The following is a 19,426-nucleotide window of genomic DNA, read 5'->3' on the forward strand; positions in this document are numbered from 1 at the left end:
CTCCGTCATCAGTGCAAGGACCTGTTGCGCCATCCTCTACTGTGTGGAGCAGCCAGCCTTCGTCTTCTCAATGGGCGTCCTCGGTGCTGCCTCCTGCCCCGTCGTCTTCCGCAGCTTGGAGCAGTCAACAGTCCTCTCAAGCTGCGTCTTCGTCTTCTCAATGGACGTCTGCTGTGCCGCCTCCTGCCCCGTCGTCTTCCGCAGCTTGGAGCAGTCAACAGTCCTCTCAAGCTGCGTCTTCGTCTTCTCAAGCTGCATCCTCGTCTTCTCAGTGGGCATCCTCCGTACCGTCTTCTGTCCCGTCGTCCACCGCAGCTTGGAGCAGTCAAGTATCCTCTCAAGCTGGCTCAAGTGTCGTTGTGCCGCCCCCCACTGCATCCTCGATTCAAGGAAGCTCTACTGCACCATCTTCCCGCGCCCCGACAAGCTCAGTGGTTGGATCATCAGCCGCCCCATCTTCTGGAGCGTGGAGTTCTTCCGCGGGATCTGTAGCGCCCACGAGTATATCGAGCAGCCAAGCCGGTAGCACTTCGACTGCATGGTCATCGGCATCACCTAGTACCTCTGTGTCCGCGTCTGAATCACTCGTCGCGCCTTCTGGCTCATCTTCTGTGGCTCAGTCAAGTGCTCAAGGCAGTTCGGCTGCACAATCGTCTGGAAGCGCAATCCCGAGCACTCGATTGACTTCAGTCCAAGGCAGCACTACTGTAGAAGGCATCATCATCATCCCTACTGGGATTTCTGGTAGCAGCACCTCTACTGGCATCATCATCATCCCTCCTGGTTTCACGGCAAGCACTACCTCGGGTGGCTCCATCGTCATCCCCACTGGAATTCCTGGTATCAGCACCTCGAATGGCATCATCATCATCCCTCCTGGTTTCACGGGAAGCACTACCTCGAGTGGCTCCATCGTCATCCCCACTGGAATTCCTGGTAGCAGCACATCGAATGGCATCACCATCATCCCTCCTAGTGGAAGCAGCACCCCAAGCGGCTCCATCATCGTCCCTCCTGGTGTCTCGGGAAGCAGCACCCCAAGTGGCTCCATCATCATCCCTCCTGGTGTCTCGGGAAGCAGCACCCCAAGTGGCTCGATCATCGTCCCTCCTGGGGTCTCGGGAAGCAGCACCTCGAATGGCATCACCATTATCCCTCCGAGTGGAAGCAGCACCCCAAGCGGCTCCATCATCGTCCCTCCTGGTGTCTCGGGAAGCAGCACCGCAAGTGGCTCCATTTCTGCTCCGATCGTGATTGGGAGCAGCACTATACCTCCCAGTCCGATGCCTACAGGCGTAGGCTGTCCCGAATTGTGTCGTTCCCTCGAGTGGTGCCTAAAGTATTGTGTGGGCTATGTGTTCCCTCGCCCTCCCGATGAAGAACCACCGCACGAATGTCTTGAGCCAGCTAATTACAAGTGGTGTCATCTATGGTGGTTTGGCCCGGATGACGACGGTGGTAAGGATGGTCACCCAGGCGATCCAGACTCTGTTACAGACAGCGACCCCGAGTGCAAAGAGGAGAACTGTATCGCTGCATGCGTCACACAGAGACTCGCATCATTCTTGCTCTTCAAGCGGCCTTTCTGCCTTTGTGTCCCACACAAATGTGACAAGGATCACGACAGCGACAGTCCTAGCGATAGCGACAATGACGATCCATCAGTCAAGCCGCCAAAGCCAAAGCCGACATCGTTTCCAAAACCTACGAACCCTAAATGTAAGCTTTTCGGGTGTGGATGCGGGTGGGCGGGACTAGGGTTCGGGCCTGGCTGCCCTGAAGATGTCGTTCCGCCCATTTCGCTCACCATTCCATGTGGTATCTTCGGCTGTGACCCGTGCATCTTCTTCGGTTGTCATACCGGCCCGCGGCCTACGGGTATCATAGGCGCCGACGGATACTGTCCAGGTCCAACAGGGTGTGATCCATGCCCGCCAGAACTTTGTAGCCTCCCAGGTTGTACCGTTCCGGGCGGTTGTGGGCCGAAGCCTGGCCCTGCGCCAACTAAACCGGCGGACCAACCAGACCCAGAAGATTGCGACGACAACATGCGGACCACCATCACTGATCGCTTCGTCATGTGCACGGAGGGTTTTGACGTTTCGTCCATGCCTTCTAGCTATAGCTTCTTCGGCGGTGGTACATCATCCACGATGGTTACATCTGTATGTCTGCCGCTGATCGATGCCACGAGGACCATCTGCGAGCCGGCTAAAGGCTACGACACCACGACAACGCTGACTACTACCGGCACGCTAACTTCCGACGCCCCAGCATGTACCCGAGCACCGCTCTCTTTGGATGATGATGAGGGAAACAACAATCCCGATGAGCCATCAAACACGTGGACGTACTCTAGCATGGGTTCATCAACCTCAAAAAGCTCTTCCAAGGTATCGTCTAGTAGTTCCTCGTCGTCTAGCAGGTCCTCGTCGTCCACCAGTTCTTCGTCGTCCACCACTTCGGCAGCACCAGCTCCTAGCCATACACCTATGGACAGGAACGGCCACTGGACAGTGGAATTTCAGCAATTCTTGTACGACGACTACGCGGAATTAGGATGGGACTTGTACGATCCCAATGGCTTCCACGCGGGTTTCCACAATGTACGCGGTTACAACAAGGACTCGAAAATCACCGACTACATCCAGAGCGTTAATCGTCCGTACGGTGATTCAATGCCTTTTGGAGTTGACGTGACCGTTTATGAACGTAAGTGAACTCTTTATCGCCTTATTAGACACGCGCTAACTTTTCCTAGCACACAATGGTGATATGGCCAAAGTCAATTTTGAGATCCGCAAGAAGGTCACCGGCTGCGATTCCATGCCGGGCATCCCATGCAGGCCTTACATGACAACAGAAAATCGCATCGAAAGTGACCCATGGAGGCTGCAGACTTGCGAGCAAGCTTGTAAGGATAACAAGAAGAAGGCTCCTCTGGTTTCCAAAGACATGTGGTGCCAGGATCTCAACGCGGCAGATTGGCAACCCATGTATAAAGGGTACACTGGATGGCAGCGCCATTTCAAGTGTGGTTGGAAGGGATTTGATTGAGCGTTCTGTCCCCTGGAGGCTAACGGTATAATTGTGTGGGTATTCAGGAGTGGCTCGTACCAAATTGATAATTGTACTGTGGACATGTGGGCAAGACTGTAATCATATAGATGGATGCCAGCCGTGTGCTCCAATACTAGATGCCGTGTCGATATTTGAACTGGATGGTGTACGCATATCGAGCTTTTCATGTTTATCTCAAAAGTGACGTTGGGTCAGGGCACTTGCAGACTATCTGCTTGTTTTCTATCGTCGGACTGATACTGTATACCAGGTACGTATTTTTAGGCCCACACATTCCATGACATTTGGTGTGTAATTCCTATTGGAGCTGTTCAAAGCAACAGGGCACATATGAACAAGATTCCGCCGACACGCCTATTGTCTTGTCAGTATTGCGAGTCTCTGTAGATTGATTGCATGCATTTTGAGTGGTTCACTGCTCGATCTGCGCGAGTGTTGCTAATCATGGGCAGAACCAGAGTACCTCCTCCTGGGGCTCCACTGTCGCGTGTCTCGCTACCCGGACATCACTGCACACCTTGAAAGCCCTGCTGTGCCCTGCCGAATGGGCTCAGTACCTCCTCCCTCCCAATACATTGCATCGAAACTCTTCAAAGCAGTATCGCAACGATGTCTCAAACTGTTAGCCAAGACGAAAAAGATAGCCTGGCCGATATCAGCGCCGCGGAAAAGGGCCTCGAATCTAGCAGCGGAAACCATACAAGAAAGTCCACGCCCACGACTTCTTATGGAGAGATGCGACAGCTTCTCTACCGCCGATCTTGGGTACGTAATGATCCGATCTACAGTGTGTATGATGCACTTGCTGACTTCACAACCCGACATTCAGGCTTTATTGCAGGTGGTGGGAACAATCTTGCAGGGCCTCGCCATATTGCTCTTTGGGATCGTTCTCCTTATCCTTTCCCTTGCCGCTGCCAAGTTGGCCTTCCTTCTTATATTCGGCGCTATTAAGATGATCCTCTCGCTCTTGATCATGTTGATTGGGTTCATCGGCATCCCGATGCCGGCAGCTGTTGCCCAATGGGAGCCCTTTGGTTAGTTTCGAAGAGTCTGCGAGAAAGGCATCAAGTTGGATGCTAGCCCAGTCAAAACGTGGGCTGAAATTTGGATTCGATTTAAATCATGTAATGACACGCCACTCAGTTCCCCTCTCTCCTCTGCTTCTCATCTCCTTTGATGTTCTTCCGATCAACGTACTCCATACCTGTCCCCGAGTGCGTGTTGCTGCCACTGTTCGAATGTTCTTTCTGCGCCTCGTAGTCTTCCTGATCCTGTGCGGCCTTCTGGGGTGTTTTGGCGGACTTTTGTACACCAAAGGTGTCTTCGCTGGTCTTTGAGGGGTCGTTGACCTGGTCTTGAGGGTATGGTGTTAGTGAAGAGGAATGACGTGGAAGGTGCGGGAGACGTACTCGGCATGGTGATTTCGCTGGGACTGATGCTGTGGAGCTATGGTACTTGGGCCCTCAGCAGGAGATTTGTGCGAAATGAAGTTCTTTTGAACAGTGTGTAGACGTCATGAGAACGTCGGGTTGCGTCAACGTCAAGATGACGACGCGGAAGTCATCACCGAGCGTCCTGCATCATGCATCTGCGACACACTTGACATCAACGTTCAACAGCCGTCTTGAATCAAGCTGTTCGATTGTTCGTGACTACGTGTTGGGGCTCGCGCATCCCGTCGCGCGTTCCGACGCGTCAACCGAGGCGCCCTGATCGACGAACTTCAACCCCGCTACCAGCCACTTCATCCCCGATGCCTCTCAGCCCTTCTTCTCCTCGCCCTTGCCGCCGTCTTTCTTGTCCCCATCCTTCTTTGATGAATCGCCCTTGTCGCCCGATGCTTTGGGAGGTGGTGCGCTACCGCCGCCACCGGAGTTCATGAACTTGTCGTCGAGCTGGTCTGGAAGTTGTTAGCTACTGGAGCATAGATCACTCGGCATCCAAAGCGTACCCGACATGTTGTGATATGTGAAGAGAAGTTAAGGCGAGGATGAAGTCGTTATGGAGGCTGACTTTGGGAGAAGCTGAAGAGGAGGATGGGATGACCAGACCTTAAGGTGCGGTTTTCCAATACCTGCCTTGTGGTACAGCATGCGACATGACGTTGTTGCGCCTTTCCCCACATTCGACTACTTGGCTGGAGTCTAGATGCTGCATGGTGCTAGTCTGGCCGTTTACCCGTCTCTGAACTATTTCGTAAGAGGCGATGTCACGAGGAAGCGGGAAGACGTTGTAGAAGTGCTTGTTCTACGGACAGTAAGACCTCAAATGAGCTATCGTACTGCAAAGTACCATGTACATCGAACGTAAAGCTGCCAAATCCTTGCGCAAAGACTGCCATGCTTTACAGATGGAGAGGATGTACGAAACGCTCTATCTAGTACCGACGACCCCTGCCACCACGCGTGCCCCGATCCCACCTACCGCCACCTCTTCCGCCACGATTTGGGAAGAAAGACGGGTTTCTGAAACTGTTGTTCTCATACCACCAGTAATCATCCCGCGAGATATGCAAATCTTCCGACTTCTCCACGTAGCGTTCCTCCTCTTGTCGCAAGAGGTAAAGTCGGCTCTGGCTCAGCGGCATGATCGAGTAGCCAGCGGTAACACTGTCGGTTATGGTGCGTCGAAGGAACGAAGTGAACTGAGGCTGAGAAGGCAAATCCTTAAGACCCATCTTGGCCAAGAATTGCGGAAAGGCGTCGAACTGCTGGATCTCGCGAATATCCTCGGCCATGCGCGTTGAGGTACCCGGCGGAGGAGCTCCGTGGGCGTCAAACAACGAGTCGCGAAGTTCAACCAGGGTCTTACCGGGTGGACGTGCTGCTGCGCTGAACATCTTCAGGAACATCATGAGGCGGTATGATGTGGGGGAGGCGGCGTATGTCTTGCTGGTACGGTATTCAGAGACCTTGGAAGGCTCCAGGTATGCCAGCTCGGCCATACCAGCGCCCTTCTCATCAAGCGTCCAGACGACGTTGCGGATGATGGCTTCTTCGATGATCTCATACGTCAGGTCTTCGGTAAGGCCGTCGTCGCAGATGAGAGCCGCTATGAGAACGTGACCGAGATCGGGGAAGTTTGCCTTGTTGCGCGGACCGGCCATGAAGCGTCTGATCGTGTCGTTGGCACTGTCAGTGATGTGAGAGTTCTCGATCGCCAGGCATAGCAGTAGGTGGAAGAGACCGAAATACGCGTCGACGGCCTTCTCTGACGCGTGACTCAAGGTGCTGCGTGCGTCAGGGCCGCTGTAGCTCTCCGCATCTGATGAGAACTGAACGACAACGGTGTTCATAGTATGATACAGGATGTCCACATAGCAAGCTCCAGGGTTCGTGATGTTCGCAGTTCTGTGGATATCCAGCGTGCTCTCCATCACATGATCTCTAACTTGATTCCAGTGGCGTCGGCTCAAAGGTAGAGGTAGCCAGATATCGAACTTAACACCCTGAACGCTGCGTCGGATGTGGTGCTTGTAGAACGCCTCGTGACTCAACAGATCAAACTCTGTTCGGAAGACCGGCCGGTTACCGCCTGTCACGGCGATACCAATACCAAGCTTGGCGTCGAGGAATGATTCTTTGAGACAAAAGCATTGCAGCTCGCGAATGCGGATGAAGTCGTAGGAGTTCATCTTGTGCTTGATGAAGGGAATGGCGTCGGCGAAGGCCAAAACGTCAACGGTCTTGGAATTGCTGAGGATCTCGAGAAGGATCTCATCTGGTAGCCTAAACAACCCCGAAAGACCTCTCTGATGCTGGCTAGGGGCTGGGGCGACAACATCTGGTGCGGGTGAGTCGATCTCCATTCCACCAGCTGGTACTGGTGACGAGTCTTCTCCAAATCCACACAGAGAGCATTTGAAGCGATCTTCTCCGGAAGTTTGAGCCTCTTGCTGCCGATACCAAGCCAGGTCGACAGTTTCATTACCATGGTCTTGCTCTAGCGAATCACTAGAGAAGAAGCTCAGTAGCTGGATGGCGATACCCTTGAGGGTATACGCTGGCGTCCAGCCCTCATCGGTGTTCAGCATGGTGGCGCAAACATAGTCGCTGAAGACGTTTGGATGGATGATTGCGCTTTGGATCGTGACGTCGGGCGCCACCAGCGGATATCGGCCGGTGAAGCGGATCTTGAGGTGAAGTGGCTTCTGTCCTTCCGGAGTGAGAACAAGACACGCTCTTGTGATGTCGTTGTCCTGGAAGTGAATGCGGACGTTGGGATACGGATCTTGTTCGATCTCCGCGATGTCCTTGAGGAGGCGACGTCGCAGTGAGCGTGACTGAACCGTGTTAGCTTGGTACTGCGTCATGACGACGAGGTGCTGCGAGGTTGCGGTCGCGAGGTTCGGTTCCGTCAAGAGAATGACAAGAGACGTTAAGAGGAAAGAAACAGAGGTTATAGCGCGCGTTCGGGTTGTCAGTTGCTGCAGGTGGCCCAGGCTGAGTCATGCACGTGACTAGGCAGCACAACAAACAAACGGAAGTGTGGGTCTTGACGCCCTTTCAGATTGATGGACAGCTATCAAACCTGTCTGATACCGCATTGAAGGGATCGCATGACCAGTCTTCTGCTCCCAAAGCATCTACTGAATGGCTTTGCGCGGACAGGCAAAGGGGGCCTGAGTTAGCTATATCCAAGACTAGTGGCTTCGAGTTTATCATAACGCAACGTAATCCCCACGGCCTAAAAGTCATCTCTGGTGCTATTATGTCATTGGAAAGTCTGTTTGAATGACACATCCCAGTGCGCCTTAACCAAGTGGTCCAGAAAAGGGCGTCAAGGTAGCCAGCTAGGGATGGCTTGCTAAGGTTGAGTAGTGCGACTGGGTGAATAAAGTCCCATATTCTCACAAAGTGTCGCATGTCTTTGGTCTGCATGATGAACTGAGATGAGGACAAATGGCTGGAGGAATTCAAGGAAGTCATATGGCTGGATGGGGTCATGTCATCAGTGATGTCTACACTTAGGACTCGTAAGGACTTACTATGTAAGAGTATAGTGATATGAGAAGGAGACTATAGATACATCGTCTAGATGAGTTGAAGTGCGTCTGGCACGTAGAAGTTGTGTTCGGGGCCAAATGGATGAATACGAGGACCAAATTAAAGCTGAACCCTCGTGCAACAAGAGGCAGCGCGGACCGCCTCAATATGTAGAGCTATGCGAGCAACGCGAGGATGAAACTCGTAAGGGACATATCTATTGGACGAAGTTCTCGAATCTGCATCTATCGGGGACTACAGAAATAGAGAAAGTGAAGGAAGAAATGCGGACCCCACAATAGTTCTTGCATCGTGCGACTGGATGACACGACGAATGCGAGCGCCTGCAAATATGAAAGAGGGGGATATCGCAATTTGGGCTATAAAGAGCCGTTCGCAGTCGTCTATGTCCTTCCTTCGATCAATCCAAACTTGTTCGTATCTTCTCCTGCCAACCATCGAAATCAGTACATCATGAAGCTTACGACCGTTGTGGTCGCTCTTTTCTCATCGGTCGCCTTGGCCGCTCCTGCGGCCCAGATGGACAAGCGCGCCGTCGTTGACGCAACTGTCGCCGTCGACGGGCTGCGCTATCGAACGTGCCCGAAGACGACCTGCTCGGCTCCGGGTCAATATCCCAAGGGTACCAAGATCAAATTAAGCTGCTACACCACGTCTGGTACTACTGAGGTGAATGGAGACAAGTAAGTCATGACGTGACATGGGAAGAACTTTTGTGCTGACGTGAGTGAAGGCGCTGGGCCAAGGTCTCCGGAGGTGTTGGTAATGGCCGATGGGTATCGTTGGCGTATATGGATTGGCCTGGTGCGCTCAACCCGTGGTCAATTCTCTGCAGGAATACTGTACTGATCCGACATAGGAACGATTAGCGGTTGCTGATATTGCGTGCTGCAAACGGAGGTAGTACGGCTACGATGCGCTTCTTGCTCACTCGGTTTCGCGACCACCTTGGCGATAAGTTTGCTGATATTTGGTGGATAACACAGTCGCTAGCTATGGTTCAGAATATGCCTTCTAAACCAACACTCCAGCCTTTCCCCAAGTGACTTGTGCGTCGGATGATGATCGTGCCACGAGCTTGTGACCAGTGATTGCTACATTCTTCCACTTCAGACTTGTGCAATTGATGGTGCCCTTGAACTTGCGACAATCGTTGCCAGAGAAGACAATGTACCCCAAATCTGTCTCGTTATGTTCGGGTGCCTTGGACGCGTTGTGGCCGGATTCCGTAGGGCTGCCGCTCCATCGCAACCAGAACTTTGGTGAACGGAAGCTGTTCTTTTCGAATGTTTCGAAGCGAGTTCTTTCGGGAGACTCCGGCTCCGTGTTTTCGCTCTCTTCTTCGTCCTCTTCCTCATCTTCCTCTTCGTTTGATTCATCTGGTTCTATCTCTGCGATCGTTCGCCGAAGACTGTCACGACTGCCAGCTAAGATGACTGAGGCTTGTAACAAGCCCGGCAAAGATAATTGGCCCACGACACCCTCGCCGGCTTCGGTCAAGCGATACAGCTCCAGCGATGCATCTTGTTCTGGCTGCGTATCCCCAGTTGCGCCCAGGGCCTTTTGCCATGCCGGACATTTGACAGAATAGCTTGCGAATGTCTTGTGAACGTCGAATGCGCTCGTGTGTTTGGATTTTCCACTGCGGCCAGTGCGGTTGTGCATGTGCCGCGTCGAGAAGGCGGCGTCTTGCCAGTCGTCCATTGCAAAGGAATCTGGATGTTAGGGCTCTAGAGTCAAAGATTGTTTGAATGGTGTTCGTGGGCTCGTGTGCCTCGTTGCCAAAGAGAGGTTGACGTCATAGACTAGCTGGATTCCAGCCTCAGGGCCTAAAGAAAGCGAGCGATAGCACTGGTGCCTCTGAAATGCCACAGTGGGAGAAGCATAAAGGATGTCAGGACGGTGATAGGGGTGCATCGCGGGGCATGCATACTCCGCACTTCCAACCTGCTTATATTGGTCGGATCACTCCCACAACGGTAGTCATGTGCTGGTGGCTGGACCAGCCATTCTGCATCTGTCATGACGGGCTTGTCAGGTCTTGCCGTCCCGGGCACAGTGTACCTATCATCGGGGTTGGGAAAAGAAGTTGATGGCGGCATGTCAAGGGTCAAGGGTCAGGTGGGCCGCACGTGAACAGGCGTCGGAGTTCGGGCGTCGCGAATAGCTCCATCTGCGCAAACCAACAAACACCAACGATGGCACCCAAAGGGTCTAGGAAGTCGGCGGCTGCAGCGCCCAACAAGACGCTCGTCCTGGACAATGGCGCATATTCGATCAAAGCCGGTCTAGTCTCGCCAGCCTCGGAGCCTACCTACGACGACTGCAGTGTCATTCCCAACTGCATCGCGCGCAGCACACGCGACAAGTGCACCTACGTCGGCGCCGAGCTCGATTCGTGTAAAGACTTTGGAGAACTGGCGTTTCGCCGTCCAGTGGAAAAGGGCTTCATTGTCAACTGGGAGGCGGAGAAGGCGATATGGGAGCATGAGTTCATGGGCGACGCCGTGGGGGAGGGGTTGAGGGTGGGTACGCACAGTCGCGAGCTCGTGAAGGGTGTATGAACTGACAGTACGCAGTGTGACCCGAAAGACACAAATCTGGTCTTGACAGAGAAGCCAAACTGCCCGAAAGAGCTGCAGAAGAACTGCGACGAGATCATCTTCGAGCAGTTCGAATTTGCGGCCTACTACCGGTGCGTTGGCGCGACCCTCAATGCCTACAACCCTCCCACCGCGTCCTCGTTGGCATCGTTACCGCAAGAATGCCTCCTCATCATCGATACATCGTACTCAGACACGACCGTCCTCCCTCTCTACAATGGCAAGCTCATACAATCGGCTGTGCGGCGGCTTACAGTCGGTGGGAAGCTGCTCACAAACTACCTGAAAGAGCTCTCTTCGCTGCGGCACTACAACATGATGGAGGAGACATATCTGCTCAACGAGATCAAAGAAGCAGTCTCGTACGTCGTGCCATCATCGCAGCAATTCGCCAAAGATCTGGAGCGCACTTGGAAAGGACGGCTGGGAGATAAACGAGAGCTGGATTCGAGCATAGTGGTCGACTATGTGCTCCCGGACTACGAGAATGCTATACACGGGCATGCGCGGCCCCACGACCCTGCAAAATCACGCATGCGCCGAGGGCTACAACCGCTACAAGGACCAAGAGAAGATCTGCTACCTCTAGGCAATGAGCGCTTCGCCGTGCCCGAGCTCCTCTTCAACCCTTCCGATATTGGCATTCAGGAAGCTGGAATACCTGGCGCCGTCATGGAGTCGCTGAGTACACTGCCAGAAGCTCTAAGAATCGGCCTGTTGGCGAATGTTGTCGTGGTGGGCGGGAACTCGTTGATTGCCGGCTTTATGGAACGAATGCAGACGGAGCTGAGGGCTCTGGTACCAGCCGAGTACACGCTGAACGTGGCGAGGGCAGATGACCCGATCAAACATACATGGCTAGGAGGAGCAAACGTCGCTAGCCAACCCGACTTGTTGAAGGAGTTGCTCGTGTCCAAAGCCGACTATGACGAGAGAGGCTCTACGTGGCTAGTAAAGAAGTTCTCGTGATATACATAATAGACACTTCAACATGACAGTATCTTTCCTGATGCCAAAATCTCTAGATCAAAAATCAGAGTGCAGGCAGAGATCATGCGACGCATGTTCCCCAAACCCATGGGCTTCTCCAGTGCTCGGGGCTGCTAGGGCGCTGATTGGCTGATGTCCGGCGGCTTGGCGTGCTCGTCGACATGTCGAAGGAATTTCCAGCAGACGTATCACCCGCATCTCGAACCCAATGCGCCGAATACCGCGCCCCTCGCGGGCAATTGATCCCTCACATCCCCTCTCCGCTTGCATACGGCAACGAGTCTCGCCATTGCCGCCCCGCCCCGCCCCGTCGCCCTGCACCCATCTGCGCACCCCATCCGCCGCCTTCTCCACAACCGCACCCCAGTCCTTCCTGCTACCGGGCAAACAGGACAAGAGAAAGCACCAGCAGTTTGTGCGAAGATGGCAGAAGCGTCTGCTTGGCGACTCGGAGCCTATTGGTGCCCACGTCGACCCTTATGATCCCACATCACCGGTCCGCATAGCGCCTGAAGACCAGGGCGAATACGAAGAGGTCCTTGACGAGGAAGCCTCAAGATTTCCCCAATACAAGCCTGCGAAGTATCTACGCGGCCTGCATCGGGTCGGTGGCGAGGAATGGCTGCAGGAAAAGGTCGAAAAGGACTTGGCTAAGGAATTCGAGAAACTTACGCTACGGACGTACACGCCACTGACACTGGACATGGCCAATGAGATCGAAGAGCTCACGGGCACTCCGTACACTTTGAAGGACGAGAACCTGCTTATGGCGCAAACTGTACACGAGAAGACCAAGCGCCCATATACCGACTACAACTTTGGCCTCCACGCCAAAGCTACCCGGATTACCGATATGCGTGCCAGTTTCACACAAGCTGTCGCCGAGATTTATGCCCTGAAGCAGGCTGGTTTAGATATGGACCTATCCAAGTTTGCCAACCGAGGTGTTTACGATCGGCCACGCTGGGTCAAGGACATCAAGTTAGTCAAGACAGAAAGCGGTGAGCTTGCTCTTGCCTTCCCCCAGCACAAGAGCTTGGAAGATCTCTTGGAGACGATGCAAACGGCACCCGCTTGGGAGGCTGAGCCAGAGGTATCGGACGAGCTGCTCGTTGAAGAGGTCGTTGAGGAACTTGAGGATGCCGGCCTTGCACAGGAGCAAGTACAGACCATGGACCCCGACACACCAGCACACAAGAAAGCAGCAGTGCTCAAGATGGATGGCGAGAACAAGCCGTTTGACTTCATGTCGAACCGCCCCGTCCCTCGCGCCAAGCCAGTTGAAGCGCCCGTCAAGGAGGCAATTGTTGAGGAAGTGGTCGTTCAAGAAACTACGCCACCTCAAGTTGCTCAAGACGTACCCCAAACCGAGCTTGTTGACCATGCAGCCGACCCGGAGCCCGTTAACCAAATCGCTCCAGCTGCAGCGAGCGAGTCGCGACATGCTATCCTCGAAGAGAGAGCGAAGCGTTTGGCGGCTGACTTTGCGGCTCTAAAAACCTCAGTTCAGCAGAGCAGCAGAGATTCGTCTGCTATCAAGCCCGAAGAGACGAAATGGCGGCACGTTCCCGTCACTGACATCAACGTCAAGTTCGCTGTACGTGTATCGACCCTTTTTATTTTACCTTTGCTGACTTATGTAGCTTTACAAACGCCTTTACCAACTTACCGGCTGCCGCATCTCCGATCCACACCTCTCTTCCGCGAACACCCTAGGCGATCTATACAATCATGTATTAGAGGCCGCCAAACCCCAGCCTACCAGTCTCTTCAGCGCTATGCATGTAGAAGGGCAGAAGGCACGTCAGCGAGCGAAGCAGCAGGCCACATCTGATGCCGACGCCAAGAGGAGGGCCGACCTGGGCGATTTGATTAATCTGGGCAACGTCGAATTGCGTCGCGTCAAGCCTACCAAGGTTGAGAAGCGCAGCAAGACTGGTCAAGACAAGGTCATCAGCTATGCTCTATGGGAGCGTGGTCTGGGTTCAGGTATACCGGCTAGGCTTGAACAGATGAAGCAGAAGCAATCGAGGGGAGCAAAGAAGGCACAACCCGAGCGTGGATCTGTCACCCCCTTAACCAGCAAGGCCGCCGGTTTCTTGCTCAGAAAGAGCGGTACCTTGCAATCAGCACGCGCAAAAGCGGTGTAGCGGACAGTTCCTGGAACCATGAATACATTTGCATCCGATGCATGACTTATGCCCAACCATGATCTGAACGGGTCAATACATTGTATAGTATGTACACTAGGAGAGCTGGCATAGTTGATAGCTTCCTTCTGCTGGAGGGCCAAATGAATGCCCTCTGCCTTGCTTCATGCAAATGGCAATAATATTTCACGGACTGCGAAATGGTCGCGTGATGGGATGCTGCTTCGCACGTGGCTTGTAGGATGGTGTGCTTACGCATCGGCCTACTCCGAAAATGCAAATCATCCAGCCGCTCTGTGAACGGCTCGAAAGCCTGAAATCATCCCGCTAGTCAGCCACGAACCGGAGTCGCACCTGATCAGCGTACCAACTCCTGATAAGAATCAAGCCATATGCAGGGCTCACACGCAACGCTCCTTACCGAGGGAGTAATCCACGATTGCCGACAGGCTAAGCTTTGCCCAGAAGTGCTTGTCAAAGATAAGAGTGGAGCTACTAGTTCTTCGCAAGCACACAGGCTAGGCGGCATACGGCAATCGTTTTTCTTCGCACCCTGCCATCGGCGTCAAAACGGCTTTTCATGACGCGGCTGGGAGCCGAGTGTGCGCGGTGGGGTAGTTTACTATAGAACGACCATGTGTCGCCCGGTCTGACCCTGGGTTGGTCTTGTCCAACCCTTTCTAGTCACATTTCTTTCCGAGTAATCGTCACGATCAACGCTGCCCATAATGTTGTCAGCGGAAAAAGCCCAGGACGAAGCCAGTCTCTCGACAGACAGCGTGAGAGGAGTCGGCGCTGCGACAGCCGTCCCGCGCGAAACCGGAATCCTCGCCAAACTGCGCCGGTTCGAAGAGCGATTAGATGCGAAACTAGGTAAGTTCTGACTGTACGAAGTGCATGTGAGACATGTACTGATTTCGTACCTCTACCTCTGCAGGCATCGAATCCGAAGCCATCAGTCGCAAACTGCCAGAAGACAAGGGCGACGTGCCATGGCACCACCAACTCAACATGTTCTTCCTCTGGGCCTCGGGCACAATGAACACGTCCTGTTTCGCGACGGGCTTCCTTGGACATGAGTTTGGTTTGAGTAAGAACGTACCGTTTCCCGCGCACTTGCAACAGCTTGACTGATTGTTTTGTCTTTGCAGCGCTTCGCCAGAGTATCGTCATTACCATCTTTGCGTCTATCCTTGGTGGCGCAGCGACCGGTTTCGCTGCCACCTTTGGTGCGCCGACTGGGCTGAGGCAGATTTCCATGTCGAGATATGCGTTTGGGTGGTGGCCTAACAAGGTTATTGCTGCTCTTAACACTATTGTGCAGATTGGCTGGGCGTCTGTGGCTTGCATCACGGGTGGTTTGGCACTGACTGCTGTGGCGGATGGCCATATCTCGCTGATTGTCGGTATCGTCATCCTGGCAGTGGTGGCTACGCTCATCTCCTTCGTCGGTCTTCGAGCTATTTTGGTGTACGAGCGCTACGCGTGGTTCGTCTTTTTCATCATCTTCATCATCTTCTTTGCCGAGACGGGCAAGTATACCGACAACAGCAATACGCCTAAGCTGAAGGGAGCGGACCTCAGTGGACAGGTTTTGAGCTTGATTGCTATCGTCTACGGTAGTTCTGCATCGTGGCAGACCATGGCATCCGACTACTACGTCCACTACCCCGTTAACGTCTCCCGCTGGAAGGTCTTCCTCATGACCACCTTTGGTATCGCTATTCCTACTTCCATCGGCATGCTGGCCGGCTGCGTTGTTTCATTCGGCATGAACAACCGACCAGACTGGCAAGAAGTGTACGATAATGACGGTCTCGGCTTCCTCATCCAAACCATGCTTTACCCACGCGGTTTCGCAAAGCTGATCCTCACGCTTCTGGTCCTTTCCGGCATCAACGTAAACGTTATATCCATCTACAGCGCCGCCATTTCTTGCCAGCAATTTTCCCGTCCTTTTGCACGCGTTCCCCGCTTCATCTGGATTCTGGTCTGTTTCGCTGCCATCCTCGGTCTCGCTATTGGTGGCCGTGAGCAACTGAGTGTTTACCTGCAGAACTTTCTCAGTCTGCTCGGCTACTGGACTACTCAATACTTTGTCATTCTGTGCAGCGAGCACGTTATCTTCCGTCGTATGAACTTCGATAATTACGACTTAGATGCATGGAACGATCCCAGTCGTCTGCCGCTGGGTATTGCTGCCGGCACCGCCTTCGCCATCGGAATCGTCGCGTGGATCCTTGGCATGGTCGAAACGTGGTATGTCGGTCCGCTAGGTGGGCTCATCGGAGCTGACGGTGGTGACATTGCGAATGAGTTCACATTCGTTGTGACTGCCCTGGTGTACATACCTGCGCGGTATCTCGAGAAGAAGATTGTTGGGAGGTAGGGATATGGGCTGCCAGAGTAGGAGCATTGTAAGTGTCTAGGCACGGCACTGCCAAGAAAGGCTTCAGACGTGTTGATGACGAAGAATCGATAACTCATCCATGGTCAGACCTTTTGAGAGTGACTTCGTACTTCGACTGCACAGGAACTGCATCATATTAGTGAACGCTGGGCCAGCTGCGACAAAGCGGCGCAACTCTCGGTTTCTCGACTTACACGTTGCCAGTTACCTATGAGTACCTTCAAACTTCCCAAGCTCTCTTCGCAATCGTATACATAGCGTCTCCTTTCAGTAGGTTGACCATCCATTTGCCATCCGGAGACTCCTCGCCGCCTAATGCCTGCCCGGCGGTGATCACAGCCCACTGTACCATGGGTGAGACAAAGTCTGTTTCTCCTCGCGCACGTTTGTGTTGCAGATAGTCAGTGATGCAGCGGGCGATGTCGAGTCCTGCTGTACGGATGACAGGATAGTAGGAGCTCTCAGTCATAACATCCGCGCCTGTGCCGCCCTGTATGTGATCGCTCGGAATGTGTTGTGTGCCGTTGGTTTTGCTTCCTAAAGTCGCCATGACACGGAGGGTGTAGATCAATGCGGTGTTGTACAACATCAGCATCCGTGCAACAGAGTCGCTCATGAACCGGTATATAATGCGTGGCGAAATCTGGGTACTGGTCGGATCAAGACACTCTTCTTCGATATGGACGTTCTCCTCATTGCTATCCCATCGTCGTTTCCACGCTCGAAGAAAGACTAAGGTCCCATCTGCCTTGCATTGCATTTCCTGTCGCCGTTGAATATAGCTTAAGCCAGACGCATGCTGAAGCTTGAAGAGCTCGTCACTCGCAGCTATTAGCACCGAACAATCTGCGAGCACGTCATGCAAGTCTTGTTCATCTGGAGTTTCCAGCGAGAGCGCTGTTCTCAGTACAGCTTTCCACTGTGGTCGCGCAAAGATTGATGACGTTCTGTTCCTCAATGATGCTATCAGTATCATATGCCGCACACCTTTGTACAGCTCAAGTGTCCGAAATGACGCGTGAACCAGGGATGCTGGGTCACGTAATGCTAGGAGCTGCTCCATCCCAAGCATGTGCTTGAGCCAATTTCTTGGTCCAGTGGGCATGAAAAGTTCAAGCATAGCCAATAGAATGACGGAAACGATTACGTCGTCATGCATACGGCGTTCTGGCTGGCTCAAAGCCTGATTCAGCCGCTTGAGAGCTACACCATGTATGGCATAACCTTCGGCGAGGATCCCGCTCTGGTGATGCTGCGCGCCGAAGAAGAGGGTTGCAAAGCTGAGTGCGGCCTGAACAAATAATGGGCTGCTTGCTCCTCTTACGGCGTAGTTATCCGTGACAATGTCTGAGGGCTGAAGCTCCTGTAACCCTAGGTCTATGGGACCGTTGGGTAGAAGATGGCGGCGTGCATAACATATGCAAACTTCTTTGTCGTTGAATTTAGGCCTGATTTCAGGGAGGTCGAAGCGGTGTTCAGGAGATTCCGAGGTAGACTCTTCTACTTCTTGCCTCTTCCAGACAGTCGTTACAGGCGGGTCCGCCGCCTTGCTCTTCAACTTCTGTGACCTCCTAGACTTGACGATTTTGCCTTGCACAAAGACGATCGACTGTGGACCATCGCATTTGAAGCCAGCCTTTTCGCATCTCTGACATGTTGGGCGAGTCTCATCTTTGGTAGGGTCAGCCTGAGGTCTAATGTGCAAGACGATGGCGCTTACCGCACTTGATACGGCGCCTGCGGCAGGTTGAGCATCCTTTCGAACGGCCGGCTACATTGACCATGATCTAGACTTGGTTTTTGCGAGATGCATATGGATGAGACGGATACGGTACATTGGACGAGGTGGCTGAAGAGGCAAGTGGGGAGGTCATGGGCTGACATGGGGGGACATCGGCCTAATCTGGGGTTAGGCTAAACCGCTTGCGGCTCATTGGGCGAGATGCCTCGACCCCTAAGACGTGCCGCACCGCCCCTTCTTGCGTTCTTCCGTCAACCTTCCAACGCTAACGCGCAGTGAGTCTCCCAGGTCCCCTTGCAGTGTAAAGTCACACTGATATGTATGCGCGCATTGAGCCGCAAAAGGCATAGGCATATCATGGTATCTTTCGTCCGCTGAGCAGCTGTAGATATGGATTCATACGAAGGCGTCACGCTATCTGCAATAAATATCGTCACTGCATATCCTATCGTCACATTAAGGTGCAAGTTTTTCTTCGTCGGAACAAATCCTATCCCTTGAACTTACCAAGTGATCATCGCATCTCATCTGCCAACTCGCAGCTATGACCGTCACAGCAAGCATCGAAATCGCATCCTCACCGGAAGATGTCCGCGCAAAAGTACGAGCACCACCTCTCTCGGCCTAATACAAAGCTTGTTTGTCGCGATGCTTACAAGATCGCAAGTTTCTCGACTTCGCATCCCTCCCCAAATACCACAAAGGCTTCTTCGCTTCTCTGACCCCACTCGGCCCCGTCGAACCCGAGAACAAGATACGCGTGGTCTTCTCATCGGGACAAAAGATGGATGCTCCAATCGAAGTACGTCATATCTGTACTACTATGACGCGACATTGTCTAATAGAGTTTGTAGCATAATACACCTACCTCCTTTGCGTGGACAGGGTCCATACCGCTTCTCTTCACAGGCACACATTCTTTCAATTTCGAGCCCAGTAGTACCATTCCGGGCGGCACGAAGTTCACACAAGAAGAGGTCTTCAGCGGCGCGCTGTCCTTTCTCATGGGTGAAAACGCGGTGGCACGACAGTTCGGCTTCCCGGGAAAGACGAAGAAGGGATGGGAGGGCTACAACGATGACCTAAAGGCATGGTGTGAAGCGAAGTGATGCGCGCAATTGTTCAATGTCTGTTGTTCCGGGTATTTGGAGTTGGTGAATACCCTTCATGTTGAGTAAGATATAGACTGTCATCGACTTCCATGCGTAACGGTTCGTTCTCTTTCGTGCTCACGTTTCCTACTTCATGCTTTGACCATGATCTTCCGCCCCTTGAATGCCACCCGAGCAGCAATAAGCAACAGCACACATCCGAATAACAAACACCCTCCGAACACCCACAAGCTAGCAAAACCACTTTGTTCTTGAATCGCACCTCCGATCGGCGTTCCAATCAGCAGCCCCACACCCACGACAGCGAAGGCCTGACCCATCCTTGTGCCG

General features: G+C 53.3%; 8 protein-coding genes across 8 annotated transcripts; 5 read left to right on the top strand and 3 right to left on the bottom strand.

Moving 5' to 3' along the window:
- Nucleotides 1-2,492: 2,492 nt before the first annotated feature.
- J4E78_002056 (uncharacterized protein) lies at nt 2,493-3,057 on the top strand (the record flags this gene model as incomplete). Its single annotated transcript, XM_049362706.1, has 2 exons — nt 2,493-2,661; nt 2,762-3,057. The coding sequence occupies 2 exons, from the start codon at nt 2,493-2,495 to the stop codon at nt 3,055-3,057; spliced, it is 465 nt and encodes a 154-aa protein (XP_049225298.1).
- A 1,166-nt stretch (nt 3,058-4,223) lies between these two features.
- Nucleotides 4,224-4,500, bottom strand: J4E78_002057 (uncharacterized protein; the record flags this gene model as incomplete). The annotated part of the gene is made up of 2 exons (XM_049362707.1): nt 4,224-4,438; nt 4,494-4,500. 2 exons carry the CDS (start codon nt 4,498-4,500, stop codon nt 4,224-4,226), a joined length of 222 nt encoding a protein of 73 aa, XP_049225299.1.
- Nucleotides 4,501-9,104: 4,604 nt separating this feature from the next.
- J4E78_002058 (uncharacterized protein) lies at nt 9,105-9,755 on the bottom strand (the record flags this gene model as incomplete). Its single annotated transcript, XM_049362708.1, has 1 exon — nt 9,105-9,755. The coding sequence occupies one exon, from the start codon at nt 9,753-9,755 to the stop codon at nt 9,105-9,107; it is 651 nt and encodes a 216-aa protein (XP_049225300.1).
- A 533-nt stretch (nt 9,756-10,288) lies between these two features.
- Nucleotides 10,289-11,662, top strand: J4E78_002059 (uncharacterized protein; the record flags this gene model as incomplete). Its single annotated transcript, XM_049362709.1, has 2 exons — nt 10,289-10,615; nt 10,670-11,662. 2 exons carry the CDS (start codon nt 10,289-10,291, stop codon nt 11,660-11,662), a joined length of 1,320 nt encoding a protein of 439 aa, XP_049225301.1.
- A 229-nt stretch (nt 11,663-11,891) lies between these two features.
- J4E78_002060 (uncharacterized protein) lies at nt 11,892-13,833 on the top strand (the record flags this gene model as incomplete). The annotated part of the gene is made up of 2 exons (XM_049362710.1): nt 11,892-13,280; nt 13,327-13,833. 2 exons carry the CDS (start codon nt 11,892-11,894, stop codon nt 13,831-13,833), a joined length of 1,896 nt encoding a protein of 631 aa, XP_049225302.1.
- Nucleotides 13,834-14,561: 728 nt separating this feature from the next.
- J4E78_002061 (uncharacterized protein) lies at nt 14,562-16,222 on the top strand (the record flags this gene model as incomplete). The annotated part of the gene is made up of 3 exons (XM_049362711.1): nt 14,562-14,706; nt 14,771-14,923; nt 14,985-16,222. 3 exons carry the CDS (start codon nt 14,562-14,564, stop codon nt 16,220-16,222), a joined length of 1,536 nt encoding a protein of 511 aa, XP_049225303.1.
- Nucleotides 16,223-16,463: 241 nt separating this feature from the next.
- Nucleotides 16,464-17,998, bottom strand: J4E78_002062 (uncharacterized protein; the record flags this gene model as incomplete). Its single annotated transcript, XM_049362712.1, has 2 exons — nt 16,464-17,937; nt 17,964-17,998. 2 exons carry the CDS (start codon nt 17,996-17,998, stop codon nt 16,464-16,466), a joined length of 1,509 nt encoding a protein of 502 aa, XP_049225304.1.
- A 530-nt stretch (nt 17,999-18,528) lies between these two features.
- J4E78_002063 (uncharacterized protein) lies at nt 18,529-19,093 on the top strand (the record flags this gene model as incomplete). Its single annotated transcript, XM_049362713.1, has 3 exons — nt 18,529-18,585; nt 18,652-18,786; nt 18,839-19,093. The coding sequence occupies 3 exons, from the start codon at nt 18,529-18,531 to the stop codon at nt 19,091-19,093; spliced, it is 447 nt and encodes a 148-aa protein (XP_049225305.1).
- Nucleotides 19,094-19,426: the final 333 nt, after the last annotated feature.

The sequence above is a fragment of the Alternaria triticimaculans genome (assembly GCF_023758025.1).
Source record: "Alternaria triticimaculans strain BMP 0046 chromosome Unknown scaffold_2, whole genome shotgun sequence".
Classification (NCBI taxonomy): domain Eukaryota; kingdom Fungi; phylum Ascomycota; class Dothideomycetes; order Pleosporales; family Pleosporaceae; genus Alternaria; species Alternaria triticimaculans.